General features: G+C 35.4%; 1 protein-coding gene across 11 annotated transcripts in view; it reads left to right on the forward strand.

Moving 5' to 3' along the window:
* The window catches only part of LOC106067622 (epidermal growth factor receptor kinase substrate 8-like protein 1), a 103,347-nt gene that overhangs the window by 55,183 nt on the left and 21,958 nt on the right, over positions 1-26,206 (forward strand). For 9 of the 11 annotated variants that reach the window (XM_056044815.1, XM_056044816.1, XM_056044825.1 and 6 more), the window contains 11 exons: positions 977-1,191; positions 1,958-2,125; positions 3,091-3,161; positions 4,458-4,505; positions 13,803-13,858; positions 15,076-15,251; positions 17,172-17,304; positions 19,613-19,701; positions 20,357-20,595; positions 22,258-22,432; positions 24,358-24,680. In XM_056044815.1, coding sequence (XP_055900790.1) covers positions 977-1,191; positions 1,958-2,125; positions 3,091-3,161; positions 4,458-4,505; positions 13,803-13,858; positions 15,076-15,251; positions 17,172-17,304; positions 19,613-19,701; positions 20,357-20,595; positions 22,258-22,432; positions 24,358-24,680 — 1,693 coding nt within the window. The remainder of the gene's footprint in view (positions 1-976; positions 1,192-1,957; positions 2,126-3,090; positions 3,162-4,457; positions 4,506-13,802; positions 13,859-15,075; positions 15,252-17,171; positions 17,305-19,612; positions 19,702-20,356; positions 20,596-22,257; positions 22,433-24,357; positions 24,681-26,206) is intronic. The other 2 variants (XM_056044824.1, XM_056044817.1) reach the window with 2 other exon arrangements.

A 26,206-nucleotide genomic window follows, 5' to 3' on the forward strand; every position in this document is an offset into this window, starting at 1 on the left:
CAACATCTGATTAGAACTTATAAGCCATTCTTTTCCAGACTTTTAGTCAGCCATTTGTATCCTGTTTGCTATCATTTTTTTCTCACAAAGCTTACTCACTCTGTCTGTCTGTTTGGTAAAAGTTTTGAACATGTTTTTTCCCCTTTTCCCATTCTCGGATCAAGTTGAAATTTTGCATAATTATTCATAGTGGAGGACAATTCACGAATCAATCCAAAAATTAACCAACTTGTTAATAAACTAGTTCTAATTAATTATTTTTGTTTTATACAGCAGAAAGGGAACTAACCCTGCCATTTTCAGATAAATTGTAGTAATTAATTAAGAGTTCTTTTCCTTAGATAAACTTTGTTTTTAAAAAGGAATCTTTTTTCTACAGAACTAGTTTGTGATGTATTTGTAAGAGAACTAGTCTGTGATGTATTCGTAAGAGAACTAGTTTGTGATATAAGTTCAATAGAACTAGGCTGTGATGTATTTTCAAGAGAATTAGTCTGTGATGTATTCGTAAGAGAACTAGTTTGTGATATAAGTTCAATAGAACTAGGCTTGATGTATTTTCAAGAGAATTAGTCTGTGATGTATTCGTAAGAGAACTAGTTTGTGATATAAGTTCAATAGAACTAGGCTGTGATGTATTTTCAAGAGAATTAGTCTGTGATGTATTCGTAAGAGAACTAGTTTGTGATATAAGTTCAATAGAACTAGGCTGTGATGTATTTTCAAGAGAATTAGTCTGTGATGTATTCGTAAGAGAACTAGTTTGTGATATAAGTTCAATAGAACTAGGCTGTGATGTATTTTCAAGAGAATTAGTCTGTGATGTATTCGTAAGAGAACTAGTTTGTGATATAAGTTCAATAGAACTAGGCTGTGATGTATTTTCAAGAGAATGTGATGTATTGAAAAAAAGTAGAGACATCACTAGTTTGTTACTTTTCCTCTTTAACACAGTTATGTTTTTCTATTACTGCAGATCAAAACAGTTTGTCTGATTTTCGAAGCACAGAGCCCAAATTCGAACTAGACCATTTAGCCACATTTGCTGCTGGCACTAGAAATGGCTGCATTCATGCAGAAGATGGTCTGCGCAAGCTGCGGCAGATGGAGAATACCACAGGCATCTGGACGATGCGATGTATTCTTATTGTAGAGAGGGGGCACCTAGTCATATTGGATAACAGCACAGGGGTGAGTACCTTTGCTGTGTAAAACAACTTAACAAAGTAATTTTCAATTAAACTAGTCTAGTAATAGAGCATTTGGATGCTCAATCAAGGTTCAGAGTTCAAATCCAAGCTGTAATTATAATTGTATGCCCTTCCCAAGTTCAAGTTGTAGCGCTAGAGTGTAAAGTAAATAAAGAAAGTAAATGGTAGACCATTCTGCCATCAAAGCTAACTTCTTTGTCGAAAGTAAAACCTAGAATTAACTTCCTCTGTCCTTTGAAGCCAAACATTTTTTTTAAAAAGGGGAGGGGGGGGGGGGCTTACCTTCTATTTTTTTTAAACTATCAATTCAATTTCAATATTTATTCTGTAATTACACATTAACTTTTTATCTTTGTTGGTAAGTCTTTGAATAAGTAAAAAAAATGTATAACCTTCAAGCCTTAAACATCAAGATCATAATTTAATCTCATCAATCTTGTTCACTGTTAAATGCATTCTATGTTTTGTATAAAAGAAAATCTTAGTCGACCACCGGCGAACAATGGTTATGTTTGCCATAGTCCCTGGTAAAATATGTAGGTCACAGCTGGGGCTGCGTAGCCACGGGAAATACTGCATTTCTCATTAATCTTTGGACTCTTAACACAAGCCTTATTATTATTATTATGTTTTGTATAAGATCTCACAACATGAGAAATGTTCAGCTGATCAGTTGTTTAATATTGTCAACATGCAACAGATTCTGTACCTGTTCACTATTACTAATTATTATTTCTTATGTGCAGGAGGAACTGGAGAGGTTTCCAATTCAGCTTGTCCAGGATCCCACCGCTATCTTCAAGAATGACCGCAGGGAAATTTACAACAATCTCATTCTGTTCACCATCATTGATGACCCCAAGAAGAGGTCATCCCAGGCTGACATGCACATTTTTCAGAGTTGCAAGGCACCTGTAAGTCTTTGTGGATGCATGAATGTTTGTTTAAATATAGATGAACAGTCAATTCAGGATCACCTCTGGACACCATTTTTTGGCCTAAAAACCTGTTGGTCCAATTAAATGAACATTTTCTGTTACAAGAATGTTTCGGTAGTTTAGAATTCGGTTCAGATAAGCATCTGTTCTCATTAAGCAGTGTTCCTATTAATGGGATTTTATTTTGTTTCATATACTTTAGAATATCTATAGGTCTGTGTTTTACTTGCACAATCAAAAAGTATTAACCTATTATCATGTCTGAGCCACTGCAATCTTACTGCTGTATTTATACATATTTTTGGTACTCTGGGCCTGTGTGAAAAGAGTATATACAACAATATATTTATTAACTCTTTCTATCCGTAATTATTTACCACATTCTGGTGGAATCAACGCTGGTATCCTCAGTTAGGAGAGAAAGAGTTAAGATGAGATATAGGATATAGGATTGTTTGTGATTAGTAATAGGAAGTTTTCTGGAGGCGCATTGGCTGAGTGGTAAAGAGCTTGGGTTCCAAACCCTGAATGGGGTCCCGGGCTTCAATCCCTGGTAAAGACTGGGATTTTTAATTTTGGGATCTTTGGACGCCTCTGAATCCACCCAGCTCTAATTGGTACCTGACATTAGTTTGGCAAAAGTAAAGGTGTTTGGTCATTGTGCTGGCCACGACACCTCGTTAACAGATGACCTTTACATCATCTGCCCCTATATTGCAAATTCTGAAAGGAGAACTAATTTTTTTTAATGGGAAGTTTGAAAACAATTGAATCTGCGCACCCCAGCACACAAGAGTTATCCTTCTAGGTTTAATTGAGTTCAATCTATTATTCTAATCTATGTTTTTCTCATATTCTCAACTAGGATTATTATTACCTTCTTTTGTGTTTTTATCTTTTTTTTTCTGATTGATTTTTTTTTTCTTCTTTTGCGGTTTTAGGCCCAAGAAATTGTAGATGAGATACTAGCCGCAAGGAACGGTCAGCAGAGATTGCCACAAGGTCTAGGAGGGTAAGTGAACTGTAGCTGGAATCTAGCATTGTTTCCATGTTGTATTTGTTGTGGGCACTATGTTTTGCTGCATCTTTTTATAGAGACAATTTCTCGGCTAGTTTTATTTTCTATCAAACACCAAATACTTTTTTTTATTTTTTATTGTAACAAACAGGGAAAAAAAAAATTACAACTTAACAGTTAGATTCCTCTTTTTTTTATAGTACTGTGGGAATTATTTTTTTTTATCAGCACCTTATAATTTATTTGATGATAAATTTGAATTTTAATTATAGTTAATATTTTGAAGTTAGTAATTATCTTCTCTTCTGAAGTCAAGTCTGTAATTACAAAGATAAGTTTACAATGCATACTTAATAAGAGAAAAAAAAATCTTTATGGTATTTAAGTGCACATTGACTTAATCAGGCATTGCACTCAAAATGTCAATCTGAGAAAGTACCCGCTAAAAGTTCAGCTAAAGTTTATTTATTGTTTTTCTTTTTTTTTTTTTTGTAAACTTTGAGCATTGCATGCTTTATTAAATATTTTTTATTTTTGTTGGTTTTAAGAATGTTGACAACCAAATTTTATTTTGGTATATTTTTAGTTTATTTAACATATATTACCCTAGATCCTCAGCCTATACACTATATTACCCCAGCCCTCCCTGCATGTATCAACCCTTAACCCTTTGACCATGTTAAGTTTGCTTGATGTTCAGCTTACCCTTCCTCATTCGTTGTCTCCTTCTTTTTTTTTTTTTTTTTTTTTCTGCGTTTACACTTTACCCAAACTTTTATTTTTTTTTTTTTTTTAAATGTAATGGTTTAGAATTTTGAGAAGCTTTTTTTTTAAAAAAATTAATTTTTATAAAAATTTCTAATAAATTTCATCTGTGTCTACTTTTTCTCAGAGATTTATTAAGCTTAAGAATATAAATTGCATGATTGTACAATATCTTAAAGAGAAATCATTTGAACCATTTCAAAAACAAAAGTATATTTAATAGATCTATATCAAAGTGATAATTAAATCAGTAATATAATGATGAAATACATAATTGCAGCTTAAAAAAAAAATTTCATTGCTTAACTCTTTCTCTCTGTAATTATTTACCACATTCTGGTGGAATCAACGTTGGTATCGTTAGTTAGGAGAGAAAGAGTTAAGATAGTTATTAAAAAAACAAAAGAGTTTTGGCTACATTTTATTTTTTAAAATTAAATTTCACTTGGCAATGACCTGCAATGTCCTCTTGTGTCTTTCCTGTCTTGAAGTCCTCACTTCCCAGTTTTAAACTCAATATTTCAGATCATCTTTGGTGATTTACCAACAAAATACTAACAATAGGAACTATAGGTATGAATCTTCCATAGATATTTTAACATGTAGCCCATAATGATACTGTGTCACAGTGCTTCTCAAAGTGGTGTCTCAATTAGGGCATCAAAGCCCATGCAGCTTTATTAAACTTAAGCTACCAATGCAATCAATACAGGAAGTCTTACTAAGGGGCTTTATACTACCCATTTTTTTATTAAAGCAATTTAAAGCTAAAATCAAAGCAAAACAAAAAATAGAACTAACATCTAACAATCTATATGGTTTTATTATCAGATGAATTTTTCTACGTGTTTGAATCTAGCAATAAAGTATTTCTTTGCTATACCATAAACAAGATGTTCAGAAATTCTTTTCAGGGCCAAAACTTGAGATGCACTGTAGTAGTACAGTAAGATAATCCTTGAATGTATATTGTCTTCATCAGTGGTTCTCAAACTATGGCCCAAGCATCCCAGGGGTCCTTGAGACAACTGAAGGGGGTCCGCAGAAAAAAAAATGTATACAATTAAAATAACTCCCTCACTAAAAGCCAGTTGATCCGATTAGATAATTTCAATAATATTTACGTCAACCCTCACTACTGTTAACTATGTCTATTACGTTTTATTCTGTGACGAGCTTAACCAAAGATTGGAAGGCATTCTTCACTCCGATATTCCCGACTGGGTGTTGGAACTCATTTCCGCGGGGACAAACTCAGATCCCAATCACAGATGAATCCATACTCATGCAGGAGCAGCTTTTTGGAACGAGGAATTCAAACCAATGTATGAACGAGGATACCACAAATTCTGGTTACATAAACATATTCTAAATTTGTATCCTGCATTAGGAGTCATTGTACAGAAATTGTTGACTGCTTTCCCGTCTTCTTGCTTGGTACAATGTGGATTCATCGCTGTAATAAATCTCATTATAAGTAAAAGAGACGGACAAGAGATTTGTGCTCATTGAGCCGGGCATAAATACATATATAACATCTCACCAACTTCATCCAAGTCATTAATCTTTTAAAATTTAATACATTTGTTACTTGTATAATACGCATTTATGTTGCTTTTACACTTAGGGGTCCGTGGGGCAAGTTTTAACTATATTAAGGGGTCCCCAGGTCAAAAAAGTTTGAGAACCTCTGTTCTACATATAAAGATATATATATTTTTACATGGGAACTACCTGTAACTCAAACAGCTTCTAGAATGAGTTCTAATTTTTTTTTGTTTACCTCAGTAACCATGGTGACAGGCTGACCTATACAAGTAGAATTCTTAATATTATTTAGATATATATATTATATATACATATATAAGTGTTCATCTTAAGTATAAGTCTCAGACTCCTGGCGTTAAGGTTTAGCACTGAGCTTTGAATATGTTTCTCTTGGTGTGGAAGACTGACATAGTACAACTTTGGGCCTTGACTTGCAGGTGAATGAGATGAGCATAATGCTGCTGATGTAGTTCTTGTTTTCAACTCACTTAGCCAATCAGAAGTTCAGGCTCTGATATGACCCACATTAAGTAGCAGCACATATTTTCAGAAAGGCACTCAACTGCTACTCCTTACATTATTGTCATTTATTTGAGGATATAAGTTATTATAACACAGCTAACACTTCCTGTCTGTATTATATTGTTGTTTTTTTTCATGGCGATATATATCTTAATCTGCTTAAAAGTGTTTTTGTGGCGGGAATAGTCAAAATATTTTATATCTTGTGGTTAATAAATAAAATGGTAGCCTACATTTTATGTTTTATTAGACACACACACACAAAAAGATTGAAACTTTCGCTGGGATATTCTGTTGTTTTTTTTTTAAGGCTGAGATTTCAATAAACCTTCAAAAATGTATACATCAAATGTCGTTATATTTATTTAGAAACTTTTGTACACGATTCTTAATGTCATCATCTACAACTGAATGGTGCTGATAGCTGAGAATTTGTTTTGCCATTTTCTTTTACATTGTATGGTTGTGAACTTTTGTGTTATTAGATAAATACGAGATACATGTATCCATTGACACATATCTACATACATTGTACCCGTAGACATGTATCCACAGTCATGCATCCACTTGGAATACACATTAATTTTTTTTTATTGCTTTTAGTGTGGGTTTTTTTTTGTTTAAATTTGATTTGATTGCAAAATTGTTGGTATCGGACTGTCTAGTATTTTGATGATACTGAAAACATTCGTAAGAAAACTTGACATTGATTGGAAGCGGAAGTCACTTTAGACAGTTTCTCTATTTAGTCCTTATAAAAAAAAAACCCACAAAAAAAAAACAACTAAATTTAGACTCTTTTTGCTATGACTGCTAGGTCAAGCATATGGTTGAACATACTTATTCCCGTTTGTATGAACTGAGGTAGGGTTGTAGTTGTGCTTCTGATATTGAGACCTGCCTGGGGGTAGAACACCCTGAGGGTCCTTTCTGAGTTTGTGTGAAACACAAACTCTCTTTGTAATTTGTTTCAACTAGGTCCCAAGCTTTTTTGAAACGGTTGCAGTGTCATGGCGTGTTGTTTGTTTTTTTCTCGCCCCAGTCCGTCAATACGTCATTTCCTACACCTGGTAAATCTCTTCTCGTGAGAGTCAGTTTACTGAAATGAGATTTCGTTGCATTACTGAAGGTTGAGCACTTTACTCACCATAGCGCAGGCTTAACTCTCTCTCTTTCAACGTCAACAAGGATTTGTTACACATACACCTCCCAAGACTAATTTGGGGGGGGGGGGATGGTCTGAGTAGTTGGTAGCATAGTTGGTCAAGTATCATCCCATCTCATCTGTCGCTTGACTTTCATGACTACTTTTGTCGTAGGGGTGCTGTGACAGTTCGCGTAACATCGGATGGCTGCCTGGTCGTGCGGTTTGCGCGCTGGACTGTCGTTCAGATTTATCGATGGTCCCGGGTTCAAACCCTGCCCGCTCCAATCTTCCGTCGTACTGCGGGAGTTTTGGACTAGGAAGTAATTATCTTCAACTCTGAAGGAACATCCGAAACATGTAAAACATTTTACAAACACACCAAATCTCTCCACTTTTCCTAGTCAGCAACTCTTCTAAGCAGGATATCAAGAGAGAGGCCTGTCCATTCTTTTATGTTGTCCAGCCAGCTTTTCTTTGGGCGACCCTTTCTTCGTGCTTCCTTCACTGTACCTTAAAGAATGACTTTTGACCACGAGCCTCGTCTTACAACAGGACCTAACCAGCTCAGCTTTCGTCTCTTGACAGTTTCGTGCATGACAATAAATATACCGTATAAACGTTTAACGTACAAATAGCCAAAAGTTCCATTTTCAGTTCTCAAGGAAATAAACATTCTCTCAGTACTGAGCCACGTCATCATAATTTATTGTATTAGCTTTCTACAATCGACCTGCTTGAAAAGGAACTTCAAATGCTCCGAGGTACTCGTACTCAGTAAGACGCATACAATTATAATTTTATGCCGAGCATCAAGCCAAAAGTTTCTATAAATAGATGTTTGACAGAGGATGTCCCATAAATACATAGCCCGAGGGCGGGGCTGTCTCTAGTAAATGCCTTGCTACGTGTAAGGATTACGGTTAGACTGTAATGTGGCTCCAAATATCGCATCGAAATCTCGTGTTGCAGTCTTGCCTGATAAGGGATACCGAGTGTGTACTCCGAGCACGCTTGGATAGGCTTATGGTGTATTCATTTCTGCTAGGATTACCAATGTTTTAGCTAGACATGGAAAGACATCTCTCTTAGATGTCAAGAAAGAATGACGTCTGCCCAGTAGAATTGCAGATGGAAAAGCAGCCGATAAACAGTTTTTTTGATGCTAATGTTTGACGTAACGTTCGGAGATTTGGAACCATATTTTATTTGGTCGTTGTATAATTGAAAATGAATGGATCCCTGGTCGTGTGGTATGCTCTATGGATAGTCGTCACGATTGGCTTGGGTTTGAACCTTGTCCTGCCCTGTCATCCCCTCCTGTACTGCAGAAGATTTGGGTCAAGGACGTATTAATTTCATTGTTAACGCACCGTGCGAAACAAATCTATGTAATGAGCACGGACCATTATGTATCGTTTCTAGATATAGCAAATGTTAATTCCGCCATCTTGTAGGAATGAATCCTTGCCAATAATGTGCAAGTGTGCAGATCACGTGATCACACAGCCCATTGATGCAATAGACTTTGTCCACTTTGCCATGGCATGTGAAAGAAATATATTTAAAAAAATAATCGAATTTCGTTTCCTAACATTTTTTTTTTCGCATTTTTACTGACAATATTTTAAATCTTACGGTTGGCAACACAGTCGAAGTTAAGAAACGCTCGTAATATGTAAATACAGCTCCTGATTTACGGCTGTGCGTCTACCCAGGGCATACACAAACTTAAAAATAAACATTTTTTAACTAAAACAGGCATGTTACATATTTTCAAATAGAAGTAAAATGAGATGAAATAGGGCATGCTTTAAAATATAAGTGTTATCATTATTAATAGGTGGATTTTTATTAAAGGTTTCAAAAAAAAAAAAAAGTGTAGGGGCCTGCACATCCAGAACTGTTAACAGTTCGCTTTACTATTAACATAAAGAATTTATTTTGACCAATTAAGGATTTTTATCTATGAAGAAAAACTATGAACGCGAACTATTTGTTGTATCCTGGTGTACGTAAAGAGCAAGTGTTGATTAGCTATGTGATTTAGTCTTACGACACCTTTAAATCGAAGCACTCTCGCTTGCAGCACAAGTTTGTGTCATTTTAGTCGGCAGCGATGAGCAATGTCCTTGACATTGTGTAAGATCCAAACTTTTCCTTGAAAATGCTCAGCTTTTGAAAGTAGTGCTTACATTTTGATATGTCATAAGTTTTAGAACAGATATTTAAAAAAAAAAATCACGTTTATTGCTGCCCCCCTCCCTGGTGTGACTTTTCCCCCTGCTTCTATAATTTCTTAGAAAGCTTTCGAGCTATATTTAGCTTGTGCTCTTGGTCACGGTGTGTTGGTCACGTGGAATTTGCAAGTCCTCGAGCCGATCGTCTGCTGTTTCTATTCACATCCTATTCTTTTATAAAGTGCGGGAACTGGGAGAGTATTTTGTAGGCCATCGCTCGCTTAACATTTGCCCTCAGGGGGATGCCTGGTCCTGCACAAGTGATGGCTGAATGTTGCTACGCTGGCTAACTCGGTGAGATTCAAAAGTGAAACTGCTACTCAGCTACATTTGAAAGTAGGCCTAAGACTTGGAGGTAGCTACCCAGCTACATTTGATAGTAGGCCTAAGACTTGGAGGTAACTACCCAGGCCCATTTGAAAGTAGGCCTAAGACTTGGAGGTAGCTACCCAGCTACATTTGAAAGTAGGCCTAAGACTTGGATGTAGCTACCCAGCTACATTTGAAAGTAGGCCTAAGACTTGGAAGTAACTACCCAGCTACATTTGAAAGTAGGCCTAAGACTTGAAAGTAACTACCCAGGCCCATTTGAAAGTAGGCCTAAGACTTGGAGGTAGCTACCCAGGCCCATTTGAAAGTAGGCCTAAGACTTGGAGGTAACTACCCAGCTACATTTGAAAGTAGGCATAAGACTTGGAGGTAGCTACCCAGCTACATTTGAAAGTAGGCCTAAGACTTGGAGGTAACTACCCAGGTCCATTTGAAAAAAAAAGGCTTGGGGGTAGCTACCCAGCTACATGTTAAAGTGAACAGGGCCGACTTAGACATAGGGAAATAGGTCTCCAATAGCTGGGGGTCTCGGACAGGACTGAAAAGAAATTTTTTTTAGAGAAAAAAATTTGAGAAACATGGATCAGATCTCAAACCTAAAACTCTTAGGCTCTATGTCCACTAGTCTTAACTCCAAGTCTCTACTAGTCTAAACTCCAAGTCTCTAGTAGTCTTAACTCCAAGTCTCCACTAGTCTTAACTCCAAGTCTCTACTAGTCTTAACTCCAAGTCTCTACTAGTCTTAACTCCAAGTCTCTACTAGTCTTAACTCCAAGTCTCTACTAGTCTTAACTCCAAGTCTCTACTACTCTTAACTCCAAGTCTCTACTAGTCTAAACTCCAAGTCTCTACTAGTCTTTAACTCCAAGTCTCTACTAGTCTAAACTCCAAGTCTCTACTAGTCTAAACTCCAAGTCTCTACTAGTCTTTAACTCCAAGTCTCTACTAGTCTAAACTCCAAGTCTCTACTAGTCTTAACTCCAAGTCTCTACTAGTCTTAACTCCAAGTCTCTACTAGTCTTAACTCCAAGTCTCTACTAGTCTTAACTCCAAGTCTCTACTAGTCTTAACTCCAAGTCTCTACTAGTCTAAACTCCAAGTCTCTACTAGTCTAAACTCCAAGTCTCTACTAGTCTTTAACTCCAAGTCTCTACTAGTCTAAACTCCAAGTCTCTACTAGTCTTAACTCCAAGTCTCTACTAGTCTAAACTCCAAGTCTCTACTAGTCTTAACTCCAAGTCTCTACTAGTCTTAACTCCAAGTCTCTACTAGTCTAAACTCCAAGTCTCTACTAGTCTTAACTCCAAGTCTCTACTAGTCTAAACTCCAAGTCTCTACTAGTCTAAACTCCAAGTCTCTACTAGTCTAAACTCCAAGTCTCTACTAGTCTAAACTCCAAGTCTCTACTAGTCTAAACTCCAAGTCTCTACTAGTCTAAACTCCAAGTCTCTACTAGTCTTAACTCCAAGTCTCTACTATGATTCAAGGTTAATTTGTACACATTTGTCCTAGCATATGGAACGAGGAGTGTGTCTTTATCTTTGTGTCTTTCTGGGTATTTTATTAGATTTTGTTTTAATTTAATTCACGAATGTTTAGATCTACTTGTTAGACTGCAGATGCTAGAAGACCATTGTTTCTTTCTTTTGGTGAAATGTCGAAAGGTTATGTCTAATGGACCTCATTCACCAATCGTAAACAAACAATATTTTGCCACGTGGTTCTCTATCTCTTCTATACAAATTATGATCTAATTTAAAACATAGTGGCTGTCAAGTGACATTATTTTTTTCGTTGTTTTATCAATATGATCACGTGACTAAATGTTGTTTGTTTACGATTGGTGAATGAGGTCCATTTGGTGATCATGAATCGTCCATGAAGCTTAGTCTTGTTATCGGTGCTTGGTTTAAGCTAAAAAAAAAAAAATCGGTCATGAGATTTGTACCGGTATGAATATGTTTAAGAAGCTAAAGGAACGCTAATAATTGAACGCAACAGAAAATGTGTTCTATGAATTTAACTTGTTTGTTGATTTAGATATAGACACGTGAAGGTTTTTAATTTATTGCTTTTTTTTTTTAATTTTGGTGTTAACATAGTTGGTGTAGGCATCTGTTGCTTACTTAACTGAACTACGAATTGTATTGTTAAATGTTTTCTAGTTTAAATACAAAAAACAAAAACCTAAAAATTTGACAAAAAAAAAAGCAGTGTTTCCTCAAGAGGGTTTGAAATTCAATAACCCCCACCACTCAGACTTTGGGAGTATCCTAGGTTAGACTTGCAAGTCTGCTGTTCTCAGACGTGACCTTGACCTATCCCTTACTCTGTTGACCGTCTTTCTTCCATTTCTCATGTCTTTTGCCTTTGATTGACAATTTCTTTCAGTGACAGGCCGGTCCATTCTTTTTTTGTTGTCTTCCCATGGCTGTCTCTGTCTGTCTCTCTTTTTGTACAGCTGTTAAAAAAAATAATTCTTTCTATTATTATATAAAAAAAGAGAATATAAAACTTTGTTTGGTTTAATGTGTGCCTGTGTAATTGGTGTCTCTTGAGAAAGTCTCTTCAGAATAACAATGAGAAGTTTTTCAAGCCACTTCCTGCATTTCATTTTTTTTTTATTTAGGCCTTGGATCCTATTGTATAAGGTCAAAGGTTAATCATTGGAGGATGAGTTGTTTGATTGTGGGGGATGTTATAATTCTGTCTTGTTAATAAGTTTTTGATTATAAATAACTGAAAAAAAAAATATGGAAGGTCTGTTGCTGAATGTGCGCACCTCCCCCATGCACCCCCCTCTCCCTCAGTGACCACTTCTTGTTATGGTGGGAACTGGGACAGAGCCCTACCTGTGCTGGGGGGGGGGGCATGTCTCATTATACACCTCATTAATGACAGTGCTAACATTCAACCTGAGAACACTTTCTCCCCCCCCCCTCCCTGTCTGGTTACCTCCCCACCTCTCTTAATCTTTTACAAAACTAATGATATAAGCCCAGACAGCTTAATAACTTAGTCATTGAAATGGTGTTTGTGTGTGTGTGTGTGTGTGGGGGGGGGGTGTTGAGTATTATACATTGGTCTCATCCCCCTTTTAATTATTGTGATGACAGCCCCCCCCCCCCCATTAACACTGGCTTTCTTTTCTCTCCCTGCCCCCCCCCCCTCTTCTCTTTCTCTCTCTCTCTCATGAAGAGGTTAAAATAGCATAGTTTTAATTACAGACATTAAAAAAAACCCTGTTATGAATAAAAAAGAAATCCCAAACCACCTCTACCTACCTTTCTGGTATAGTTTGGGCAAAGCTTTTTTATTGGCCAGATTTTTTTGTCCTTCTTGATTAAAAATAAATATATTTTAACTTTACCATTTAAAAAAAAAATAACTTCATTTATTTTTGGATATTTTGTTTTGTTTTTTTTCTGCTTTGCTTATAACCTAAAGGTATTCCTACACATCTAATGTAGACTGTGCTGTCTATATATATATACAGCTTTTATTATTCATGTATATCTCATTAGCCTACTTTTGTCAAATTATCTTTGTGGTTCTTGCATTGTCTGATCCTAATATGTCCTAATGAAAGAAATGTACTCTGTTATATGTTTTAGTATTTATGTTATATATATGTTTTAGTATTTATGTTATATGTTTTAGTATTTATGTTATATGTTTTAGTATTTATGTTTTATGTTTTAGTATTTATGTTATATGTTTTAGTATTTATGTGCATTTATTTTTGTCATGATTTAGAGAAATTTAGCAAAGAGAGTCTACCCCTATGGCAGGTTCTCAAATTTATACACTGAAGATAGTGATACTAGATCTAGCATGTACTATACAGATACTTCTATAATAGAAAGTGAATATAGGATTGTATATATACACACACACACACACATTACTTTTTGAATTAATTATATTGTTGAAAAATCTTAGAAAAATGTTAAAAAAAATATTTTTTTTTTGTTCATCCGTAAGTTACAAATTACAAAGTGTGCAAAATGTTTACCTTGTCGCTGTTGATAAAGTCAATTATTTCCAGAGGGACTATTTTATGAACAATTTTGCGACTGTTTTCAGGTCCAGATATGCAGGCAAAGATGTATACAACTTTCAAGATATGAAAGAATATTTAGGTGAGTGATTTATTATTTCGTATTCACTTTCATGTTCTGTTCGAAATCCGAAAGTCCACAGGGATGTCAAAATGTATGATGTCGCCTGCCTCTGTGGGCAACATTTGGGCAACATTTGATTAGGGAGTTATATGACTAGGGACAATATGTGTCAGAGTAGCTTAAAATGTTTGGCAAACACAACTCAGCTCTTGTTTGAATTCCTATGTAGACCATGAAATTTTAATAGTGATTTGACTCTGAGTTCTGTTTGCTGTTATGAGCGCCAAATTGCAGCCAAAAACATCAACTCTAAATAACGGCTAATCCATCCAGGGGCAGTCTTAAATTCTGAAAAACTCATCATTTTTGGTTTCAAAGCCTAGGAGAGGGATATTATGTGTGTATGTTTATATATATATACATATACACACACAATCTCTTGCCGTTGACTGCCTTCCGTTGTAAAATGAAATTGCCTTGTTTCATAAAGCATTTTTTTTTAGAGATGCATTCTCCACTTGTTTGCTATTAAGATTAGGGCTTTGCATGAAATAACAGTCTGGGCAATGTCTATGGTTGGAACATTGTTCCCCATACAGTAGTTCCCTCCCTCTCCATGCCGCTAATGGGTCCAAAAGAATAGCTGAGGCAGCTGCATTGCAACTAGGTGCTGTAAAGTACCTAAGGGTCAATCACTATGGCACACTAAAAGTAACAAATTGGACCATTTTATAACTCATTTCTCATAGTGTCAGTGTACAGCTTTATGCTACACCAGAGTGTCACACCTTAAGACACACACAGAAAAGAGAGTTTGTAACTTGAACTTCAGTTTGTAACCCAAGTTGTTTTTGTTTTCTTAACTGGCTACCATAACTCAAACTGGGGGAGTGTGTGTGTGACTTAACAGGATTGCTTTCTTACTCCCAATCCTATAACCCAAGAACCAACACAGTTCTTAGTTACAGCTAGTTTCATTCTGGGCATTAGTTCAACATGAATACTATAACGTGTTCCTAGGATATGAGAAATGTGCTCATCTTTGATCACGAAGGAGGAGCTATATTAGTGAAACATTAGTAAATCATTACACTTTGATTAGTTTTCTTTTTAGAGCTAAAATTGTGTTGAAAAAAACAACTTAGAAAACTGTAATTGCGCTAATGATGTTGATATGGTTATTTCACTCTGTTACTTGATAGAGAGATCAGTGTTTGTGTTTCTTGTCTTGTCAGATACCCGCACCTACAACACGACAGAGATGAAACAGTTTAACCAGACTAGCTACAGCCCCAGTGGTCAGTATGGAGGGCCCATCAGCCAGCAGCGATCTCTTATCACGCGTATCAACACCTTGAGGGAGAAGGAGGACTTTGGAGGTGGGAGCACAGAGATCTTGGAGAGGGACGTGGTAAGTCTTGGTTTCCTTTTTCAAGGAGCTTTGAAATTTGATCATGCAACCCTTGTGCATCACGTCCTAAACATGAAATATACACAACATGAGGGTGTCACTATTCAAAAATAAAGTTATGTCTGTTTATAGCTATGGTATAGTGCTATTCCTTTTGCAAATTTCTCATTTTGATTAAAGAATCCAATCCTTGATACACATCCAGGGTTACTTCTTCTTCTTTTCTAGCCAGCTTTTTGCTGCTGAGCTGTCAGCTCTTTTGCAGACTGTGCCAAGGAAAAATATTGTGCTGTTTTCTTCAGTTGTTTAGCACTGCCTTACAGGGTGTTGGTTATGTTGGGCTGTAGTGGTAGTAGGGTCTGCTTCAGGTGGATTAGGAAGGGGCATTCACAAAGGATATGGTTTAGGATCCATGGTTACAGCTTAAGCGTTTGTAATCACCAGATACTACAGTGTTTTCAGACTTTCTTTGGGTGTGTTCAACATCTGTGATTCAGGACCCCTTCCTTTATGAATGTGAGCCTATCCTGTGCTTTATTCTCCCAACTTTTGGTGTTGATCTAGAAGAGTTTCATGTGTCATTGTGTATCTGAAGAGTGGACGACCTAAAGGTCTCCTGCCCTCTGCCCCCTAACCCCTAGCCTTGCAGAACACTAGGGTTCCTACGGAACACAGTCTGGGAAACACTGAATTACCGTATTGTATTTTTATGAATTTTGTGAATAAGACCGTGAAAGTGTAAATAGTGAACATGCCTTAGGTAGGACTGGAAGTAAGGTTGTATGAGAGTTTAGTAGAGTGGGTGAAAGGACTTGTTGAAGTTAAGCAGATTTCTGTCAGCTGTTGAAGTAGGTTAGTTTTCTGGTCAGTTGGACGTCTTGACTAACTATTAAAACAGTTTAGATACCTTTTTGTTATATAACAATCAAGGTTAAACAGAGAGCAAATTGTGGTGAAACAAAGCTATACAAGGCATAGGATGATTGTAGTAATTTCTGTGACCACGTAAACCTACTTGTGATCTGCTTATTTTTGCCACATCCTGTACAGACAAGGCTGTTTCTTTTTTTGTCTTCTATGTCTGTCTTTGGCTTTTTCTTTGGACCCCATATGTGTATAACATTTATTCCTTATCGTTGAGTACACAAGCTATAATTACCATCAATCTTACTGCCCTAGCCGTAACATTAATCTGTCTTCCAATCATAGCTATAAATTGAGATGTCAGGTGAAGTCGATGTATAAAAATTCTTGCCTTTGTTTATTTTATGATTTAATAGCATCCATGTATTTATTGCTTCCTTATCGCATCCTTGCAGTGGGGGTGTCGAAACAAGAACCAAACACAAATGACTCAATTGACACATTGACTTAGCTAGACATCTTATATAATACAGACGTTACTTCAAAAAAGAAGATGATTACGTCCTACGCGTTATGCGACATGTTACTTAGCCGCAGCACTAGGGGACAAGAGTTTTTGAGAGAAGAATGGGAAGAAAATATAATAATCCCTGATGAGAACTTGAACCACAGACCTATGAATGGACCTCATTCTCCAAAACAAACGGTCACGTGATAGTATTGATAAAACAACGAAAACAAACTGTCACTTGATAACCATTGTTGATTAAAATTAGATCGTAATTTGTATAGAAGAGAGAGGGAAATTAGGTCCATTGGCAATATTGTGTAGCCAGTGAAAATCATTTGTTTCAGCACTGCACTATATGTTTGAATAGTTTTGAAATGTAATGATGTGTACATTTTAACATCATATCAGACTGAATAAGTACACTTTTATTTAAAACTTTACAACCATTGCAGAACTACTCCATTGATCAACTTGTTTAATCTTGTCTCTTTCCCTAACCATTGTTCAACTTTTGTTTTGATGTCACATTTTCTCTCTCTCTCCAGCAATTGCTGAATCACTGCTTCGATGACATTGAGAAGTTTGTGGCCAGACTTCAGCAAGCAGCCGAGTCCTACAAGGAGTTGGAGAAGAGAAAGCGAGACAGGGGAGCTAAGAACAAAAAGAGACAGTCTGGAGGTCAGCATTGTACATTTTCAACTAGTTAGTTAAGAGTGGTGCACCTTGACTCTTTAACACTTTCAGAGCAATAGTTGATATAGGCATGACGTGTAGAGTTTGTTGATGGTAAACAACCATAACTACATTTAGATTTAGGCAAAGCCATGTTTGGATTTATAGCTGTCTAGCTGTAGTAATATCTAGCTTGCAGACTGCCTGGAAGGGGGGGGGGTAGCAGAGTGGTACACTGTGATTTTGAACTAAGGGATGTTTTAGGAGGCCTCTGAGTTCACCCAACTCTAATAGGTGCCTGAAATATGTTGAGAAAAGTAATGGGGGTTGATCATTGTGATGGTCACATGACACCCTAGTTAACACTAGGCTATAGAAACAGATGAGCTTGACATCATCTGCTTCCATAGACCACAATGTTTGAAAGTGGTACCTTTACCATTTTATCCAGTATAGGCTACAACAATTTGTACAAGTTCTCCTTCTTTCCTAGTGCCATTAGAGAATGGAACGGGTTGCCTGAATCAGCCAGGAAAACCAATGACTTAGCAGAGTTTAGGTCATTTATTAACATTCATGACTAGATTGACACATGAAATTCGTAGAACATAATCATCTTATTTTTTTGAAGTAACGTCTTTAATATATAACATAAGAAGATATCCTGTCTCCACAGTTTTAGTTGAGTGAAGGAATTGCTAAGCATTGAGAATTATTATGACATTCATCTTCAGTAAAAAACTTTTCAAAGTGGCGATTTTAGAAACCATTCACTTAGTAGACACTTTTACTCCCTGAGAGATATCAGGCAACAATATGTCTCTCTAGAGGATTCAGTATTGGGCCTCTATCAAACTCTGTATGATGGATGACAAAATAATATTATTTAAGATATTATAGGCATGTATATATATTACCTAATTCAGAGGCAAGCCCCTTGTCAAAGTGTGTAAAGATCTGTACTTTTATTGTTAAATTTCTTTTTTTTTTTTTTTACTGAATTCTTTGTGACTTTATGTTAATATATATATAGTCTGGTACTATTCTCTACACAGATATTGTCTATGTATCTTGTGTGTGGCAGAACTATGGGTTGGAAGAAAATAAAAAATTTATGAATTATAAAATATCTGCAGATTTCATTGTAATATGTTGTAGAGCGACCCAAAAAATATTAACATTTAACAATATGCCTTTTAGTAATCTAGATAGGAGTTTTCAGTATGGTTGGGTGTTGTATGTTTATTTTCAAGTTTTTGATACTGCAATACTAATATTTCATTTCTTTCTCTCTCACTGCTGCTACATTGTGCAGGAGGTAATCCTTAGTTTCACATTTTCTAGCTCTATTAATAAATCACTTTAGTCTATCAGAATGCAAATAAAGAGAAAAAAAAACAAATTTATGTTCTCATTGACAACATTGACTTGCAGTATTCATTATGTTTCTTTAATTTTCTTTCCAATTATGGTGCAGATTTAATTAAGATTAAATTACTATTTGAAATTTCTATTAAAAGAACCATAAAAATTGTTACAAAAAATGTTGATGTATTTTGATTTTAAATTTGATGTTTCATTAATTTGTTACTGTAACCCATCTTTTAACATACTGTTTAAAACTCTCATAACATGTGATTCTGATCCAATGTTTCTTCATGGACTTTTACATTTAATTCTTCACTGACCATTTCTAACATTCCTGTGAACTAACAATCTAATTTTCAGATGGACAAAAACATAAAATAGAGTTAAAAAATGAGAAAACTTAATTTCAACTGGCCAGTTAATGACGCAATTCAAAACTGACCAGACAAAGTCATAAATATTTTCTTTCAATGACCAATTCCAATAAATTGTTGTAGGCTCTATTTCTTACTGATAACTGTCAACCTTATTTGTAGTAAAATGTTTCTTATGTGTATAATTTCAAACTGTATATTGAGATATTTCTTTCTTGATCAGAAAAGTATGCTCTATGCATAAAACTGATTCTAAAACAACAAATCAACAAAGAATTTTGTTAGTTCATCAATTTATTCTTATATTATTTTTTTTTTTTTACCCCTCTAAGCTCTTAATTTGAATTAAGATTATTCAACTCAATTTTGGTTAAATTAATTAAAATTTTACACTATTTTTTTAACACTTAAGTGAGTAGGCTACATCTTAGTAATCAATTAAATACATTTGAAAATTTCATTTAGGAGAGAGAATTCATTTCATGTAGATTTTATTTTTGTTGTTACAACTTGACTTGAGATTGTATTATGTTCACAATATCACTATCTGTATTGAATTTCTCTCTGCACAGATGGCATGTTGAATGCTAGAGCTCGGCCACCACCAGATAAGGACTTTGTGGATATCTTCCAGAAGTTTAAGCTTTCCTTTAATTTACTGGTTGGTAATGTTTTTATCATCATTAGAACTGACCCCTTTAATTAAGTATGCAAAACTGATTTTTTTTTCTGTTCAGATTTTTTTTACTTGCAGTAAATTTTAATAAATCTATGCGAAATTCTTAGAATTACTGGGAAAAAAAAGTTTTGAAGTTAAGATTTTTGAATTAATTATGGTTTTACAAAAGCCATGTTTGGAAATATGTTAGTCTCAGTTTACATTTCCATAACCAAGTAACAAACTAAATTATTGTACAGTTAGAGCATTTTTTATTGTCTTACATCACACAAAAAGGAAAAATGTTAAAAAAAAAAGGTTAAGATTTTATTTTATTTTGAAATTGTTTTTATTTGCCATTTTAATTAATCATTACAAAATGGAATATTCATTGAGCTCAAACTTACACAAAATGTTTCCCCAATAGTCAAGATCCACAAATCGAATTTCAAAAATAAAATGTAAAAATGGGCTAGTTTGGCATCTCTATTCTTAGTTGCATTGTTATGATTCTTTGCTAAGCATTGTTTTTGTCACTTTAACTAACCGTAGGAATGATTTTGTTTTTCCTTTGACTAAAACACATAATAATGATCTGACTAGATGTTCAGTTATGCTGAATGTTTCTGTTTAAATAATTTCCTTTTCTCTACCTAAGGCTAAACTTAAAGCACACATCCATGATCCCAACGCACCAGAGTTGGTTCACTTCCTGTTTACACCCTTGTCGCTGATCTATGAGGCCAGCCGTGACCCCTACCATGGTAACCAGAATCTTGGAGACCAGGCTGTGGCCCCCGTCTTGACCTCAGAAGCCAAACAACTTCTGCTTAACTGCCTGACGTCCAAGGAGATAGAACTATGGCAGGCCCTGGGCAAACACTGGACCACAAGCAGGTCAGTATTTCTTTGAGATGTAATCTCTATTTCAATGAAGCACATCTGTTTCAACATTGTGGCTAATGCTCATTTTTGTTTCTCTTATCATCTCCATCCCCCTAAAGTGCTGCTAAAGAAAAGTTTAGAACAAGCAGAAATTAAGCACGATACTGACACCAAAATTTGCTAACACAAAATGTAAAATTGCAATCATACTGTTATGGAGTGTGTGTGTGTTGCTATGGTGACGGTGGGAAGAGGTTTAGCGATGCAGTTTGAATGATGCAAGATAAGCGGCATTGACGTCTGCTGTCTTGGGTAGGACAGACAACTCCTTATTGCCAGTCTGAAAAGTGTTATTATAGTGCATTAGATTTTGTTCCCAATACTATTTTAAAATATTACTTAAGTCTGCTACATTGATTTCATTTTATCTCAAGTTGAATTTGTTTATATTATAATAAAAGTTATATTTAGTTTTGTTCACATAGAAGTTATTCAAGTAATTTCAAGTTTTATAAGTTAAGATATAAGCGGTATAGTTACCTACCAGCAGTTTGGTGCTATGAGTCAACGACAGTCTTCAACAAATTTCTGCAGCACTAGAATATAATTTCTGAAAACTAAAACACAATGGAATAAATGGAGACACAAAGCAAAAATGTTTAGGAGAAATACATAAAAGATTTCTTCTTTCAATAGTCATTTGAGCCTAGAGCTGTTTAAAGCAGCCAGGAAAACTAATTACTACTTAGATTAAAATTTTCTAACGAGTATGAATGACTAGATTAACACGCTGATATGATTATGAAGTAATGCAAAGTAAACTTTTTGGTTTCTAGTTTAAGTTCCCTTTTCAGACCTTGTGGGCTATAGGGCAGATTATGTAAAGGTCATCTGATTCTGATTCTGTGGCCTACGGTTAACGAGGGTGTCATGTGGCCAGCACAACGACCAACCGCCTTTACTTTTCCCCAACTAGTGTCAGGTACCCATTAGAGCTGGGTGGACTCAGAGGCGCCCGATTATCCCGAAATTAAAAATCCCAGTCTTCACCAGTATTTGAACCCGGGACCCCCCATCAGAAGCCAAGTGCTTTACCACTCAGCCACCACGCCTCCTTTTGGTTTCTAGTGGAGATGTAAATTTAAGAACTTGATAAGGATTAGGTTAAATTAGGCTTAGTTTAGTTTCATTTCTCAATATCATTGGTTTGATCTAGTTTTAATTTCACTGTAAGTAATTTAAGTGACATCCAAAACTAGAAATTACTAGAAATATTTGTGTCGTTGCCTCATGTTTTTCTTAGAGTAGAATAAGATAAATGAAATAATCTCAAACCATCAGTTGGTCCAAAGTACATTTGAGAACTTAGCTTGTTGTCTCATTTTTAAAATGTATTATAGAACGCCAAACACACAATATTGGACTCAATCTAAATTCTTAATGCGTATTATTAATGCTGTGCACTACATAACTGATGTATTATTCTTAAATCTTTTAAATTCTTATTGGCATAACATGGCCTAAATTGTGCCAATGTGCCATAAAATCTAAACTCTTAATCAGTACCAGTACTTAATGTAAATGGATCAATTTCTGACCCTCTAACCCAATTTTGTTTAGCACTGTTCACTAATTGAGAGTGCCAATCTATCAATATAATCAAATGTATTTCAGAGATGAATGGAATGGACACATTCCTCCATATGTCCCAGAGTTCTATGATGGTTGGCAGCCAGCTGCTGGAGTCATAGATGAAATGACTGCAAGGACGGCTGTGATGGCCCAGCAGCCCATAGCTATTGACCATGGCAGAAACTCAGGGTTGATGGATGATAGAATAAGGCCCTATGTAAGTATTGTAATTGTTCATAGCTAACAGACAAAAACAAAATTTCATTCACATTATTGACCAGCGCAGTCATCTCTTGTATTGAAATAAGTTTAATTAAAGATATAAATAATTGTTAAGACATTGTCTATATCTCCTCACAACTTTATAAGGCTGAGTAGTTTTGTGAGTGGGTTTATTGAAACTCAGTGAAAAAATACAAAGTGATTGTTCACTTGTAAAATAGTAAAATAATATATATATATATATATCCTTGAAAAAAAAATATGCCTTCGTCTGATCTTTATGTCATCTCTAAATGTGGTCTATAGGGCAGATGATGTAAAGGTCATCTGTTTCTGTGGCCTACGGTTAACAAGGGTGTCATGTGGCCAGCACAACGACCAACCGCCTTTACTTTCCCTAACTAATGTCAGGTACCCATTAGAGCTGGGTGGACTAAGGGGCGCTCGAAGATCCCAAAATTAAAAATCCCAGGATTCGAACCCCGGTTAGGAAGTCAAGTGCTTTACCGCCCAGCCACAGCGCCTCCTGCTTTAAACTTGCAGTCCAATAAATCTTTGACCTAGTCTGATGACTATAAAGTCTGTAAATTTAATTCTTGTGGTTTTATGTCTTAAGTATTAAGTCATTTTAGGTCTATTATGTTCAGGACTACAATTGAAAGTTGAAACAGTATTTGTTTACTTGTGTGCTGTCATGTCCCCTTAGGGCACAAGTTTTTCATGTCTTAAGAAAATTTCCACAGAGTTTTGTTTGTGTTACATGTTTGGAATGTTCCTTCAGAGTGGAAGATAAAGTACTTCCTAGTTCAAACCTCCTCCGGGATGATGGGGGATGGCTTTGAGCAGGGACTATTGAGACAACCAAGTGACAGCACAGCACATGACCAGACAGCCATCCAGGAAACATTGCCCAAGCATGGTGTGGGAGTTATCCTGGGTCCTTGGATTAGCATTCATAAGCTTGCGCCCTAACTTAGTCATTGTAAATGTGAACCAAAAAAATATTTGAAGAGACAACAATGGGGAAGGGGGAGAAGATATGGAGAAGTTATGGAGAAGTTTTGGAGAAGTTATGGAGAAGATATGGAGAAGTTATGGAGAAGATATGGAGAAGTTATGAAGAAGTTTTGGAGAAGCTATGAGTATGTTGTTGAGCAATGAAAAAACAAAACATTTTGATTTTTTCTTCTTAAAATGTTTGTATCCTCACTTTATGCTGTAGTTGAGAGACCTTTGTATAAATCTCACAGATCTCAGCTAGAACAAAGAAGATGAATTAAATATAGACTAGTGATGTCATTGGAAAAAATATATTCACCTCATTTAGATGAATCTAGAATTTAAGGGTACACTAACTAAAGACTTCACATTTGTCATCAAATTGGTTCTTGCATCATAATCCACATTTGGAATAACAAATGGAATAGTTTGTGTATGTGACATCACAGTTTTGAAACTGTTCATTCAAATCTAAGTCAATCTACTACAGCAAGAAGTTTCAAGTTAACTACATGACCTACTTGAACTACTTGACCTACTTGAATTACTTGACCTACTTGAAAAAAAAAAAGTTAAGTCTACAGTCAATAAGGGCAAGCGCTATAATGTTTTAATCTCTATGACAAAATGTAAACAAGATTTAAATAAGCTTACTATGCAGCCAGCACTATGACCATCCACATTTTCTCTCCCTAATTTATGTTGCATAATCGTTACTGTTGCCTGGATTCGGGGACATTCTAAAATCCTAAATTTTAAAAAATCAGCCTTCTCTAAAATTTGAACTTAGCACACTAACTAGGTGTGAAGAAACTCCTTGCGATTCTCTACATGCTTAGAATTATTTTATTTCAAAAAAATTAATAACACTTGATGTCTTCAATGGTAATATTGAAATTTTCAAAACCTTTTTTATTCCAGAACCCCCCACCAGGCCCAATGCATTTCCCTGATGAGGATAGGTTCCACAGAAATGACTTTGAGAGGTTTGAGTCGGCTCCCAGAGGCTATGAACCTAACCCGCTTGCTTACGAGACTCATTCCAGAGGAGGTTTTGAGCCTTTTACTGCTCGGGGATTCGAACCTGTGCAAATACCCAGAGGGTATGAGCCCACTGGTTCCCGTGTCTTCGAGTCCCAGGGCATAAGAGGCTATGAACCTCAGTCAAGAGAGAGGTCGCCTGCTCAGTCTGGAATGGGCAGCCCATACTCTTTAGATTTTGTAGAGACGCACACAATAGAAAGGTGACAGCAATGTGTGGGAGATAACTCTGTTCATTTCAAACTTAATTATCATTTTTGTTTCTGAAAATACAGTTTACAAGTAAAATCTTGCTACATTAGTTCTTATGGAAGAAAATAAGATAAGCTCTAGAAAAATAAGTTCTTATGGAGAAAAATTAGATAAGCTATAGAAAAAGAAATGTTAATGTAAGTGTTTTAATGATATTTATTTGACCAGTTCCTTTCTCTGTCTAGTGTCTAATTTTTGAAGTCCTGCTTCTGCTAAGTAAATTTCTTTCCTTATCTGTTGAAGAGTTCTTTTAGTTTTACTTTGAGACTCTCGTTTCTTTTTTTTTTACACAAGACAAAATGTTTTGTTACAAGTTTCACTTCTTTGGTTCTTTTCACATTTTCATTGGTTACAAACAGATGTTTGTCTGAAAAGATCAAATATTTTCTGTTAGAAGTTGACTTTTTATTTTGTTTCGTCTTGTTCTAGAATTCAGTAAGAAATTTTCAAATGCTCATTTTAATGAAATTTTGTTGTCAGAGCTGCCATTTGAATGTCTTTGAAATGATTGTCTAATGTTCAAGTGCTATTTTTAGATCAGGTCATCAGCATACTTTGACATCAGACAGGTAGAGGATAACATATAGTTTTAGTAGATACACACAAAAAAAAATTGTAAACTAAATAACAGTATCTTGCAGATAGCAGCAGTTTTGAATTCAAGTAGGCCTATTATTTAAAATTATGAGAACAAACAAAGAAAGATGAAAAGTCCCCACACATGAGCATTAAGATGTGGGCTGTCACTGATTTCAGCAATATGTTTCCATTTAAGATGATCTAATTCTGGAGACATATTGATGTGTGCTAGCTTATTTCTGTATCTAATTTACCTGCTAAACAGATGCATCAAAGTAAAATAAAAACTAAAAAAAAACTTAACCCAATAGCGCCTAGTTCCGGTTTGAAAAGTTAACCCTAAAATACCAAACAAATAGAGATAATTATAAATAAAAAAAAAATGTGATCAGTAATCCCTCGATATTGTGCAGTTCATCTTTTGTGGATTTGCTAATTCACAGGTTTTTTTTCAAGGGTACCTATAGTTGCTTTATCTAGATATTGAGGGAAAATTGTGAACAGTGAAAGATGAAAAGTCAAAATGTTTCATTAAATCCTTTAAAATTTTCAGAAAATTTGGTAATTTTTTCTGCTATTATTAGCCCCTTGTGAGCAAAAATTTTTTACTTAGGTCTTTTTAATGTATTTATTTGTTATGTTATTAATTTTTTATGTTATTAATTTGAATTATGTAGTAGGTCCTGTGCATCCTCTTTGGATTAGTGTGAAAAAAATTAATATAATACAATACAATAAATTAATAACTTTAAAATCATAGCAAGTATGTCTATTTAAAAAAAGACTAAAGTCAAGCTTTAAAAGTTCTCAATTTCCTGGTTAGGTCTTATACACTGCGCGCATATGGTTTACACTTTAAAAAAAAAAAGAGTTGCACACTTGTCTTCGTCAGATAAGA

The sequence above is a fragment of the Biomphalaria glabrata genome, chromosome 10 (genome assembly GCF_947242115.1).
Source record: "Biomphalaria glabrata chromosome 10, xgBioGlab47.1, whole genome shotgun sequence".
Taxonomy (NCBI): domain Eukaryota; kingdom Metazoa; phylum Mollusca; class Gastropoda; family Planorbidae; genus Biomphalaria; species Biomphalaria glabrata.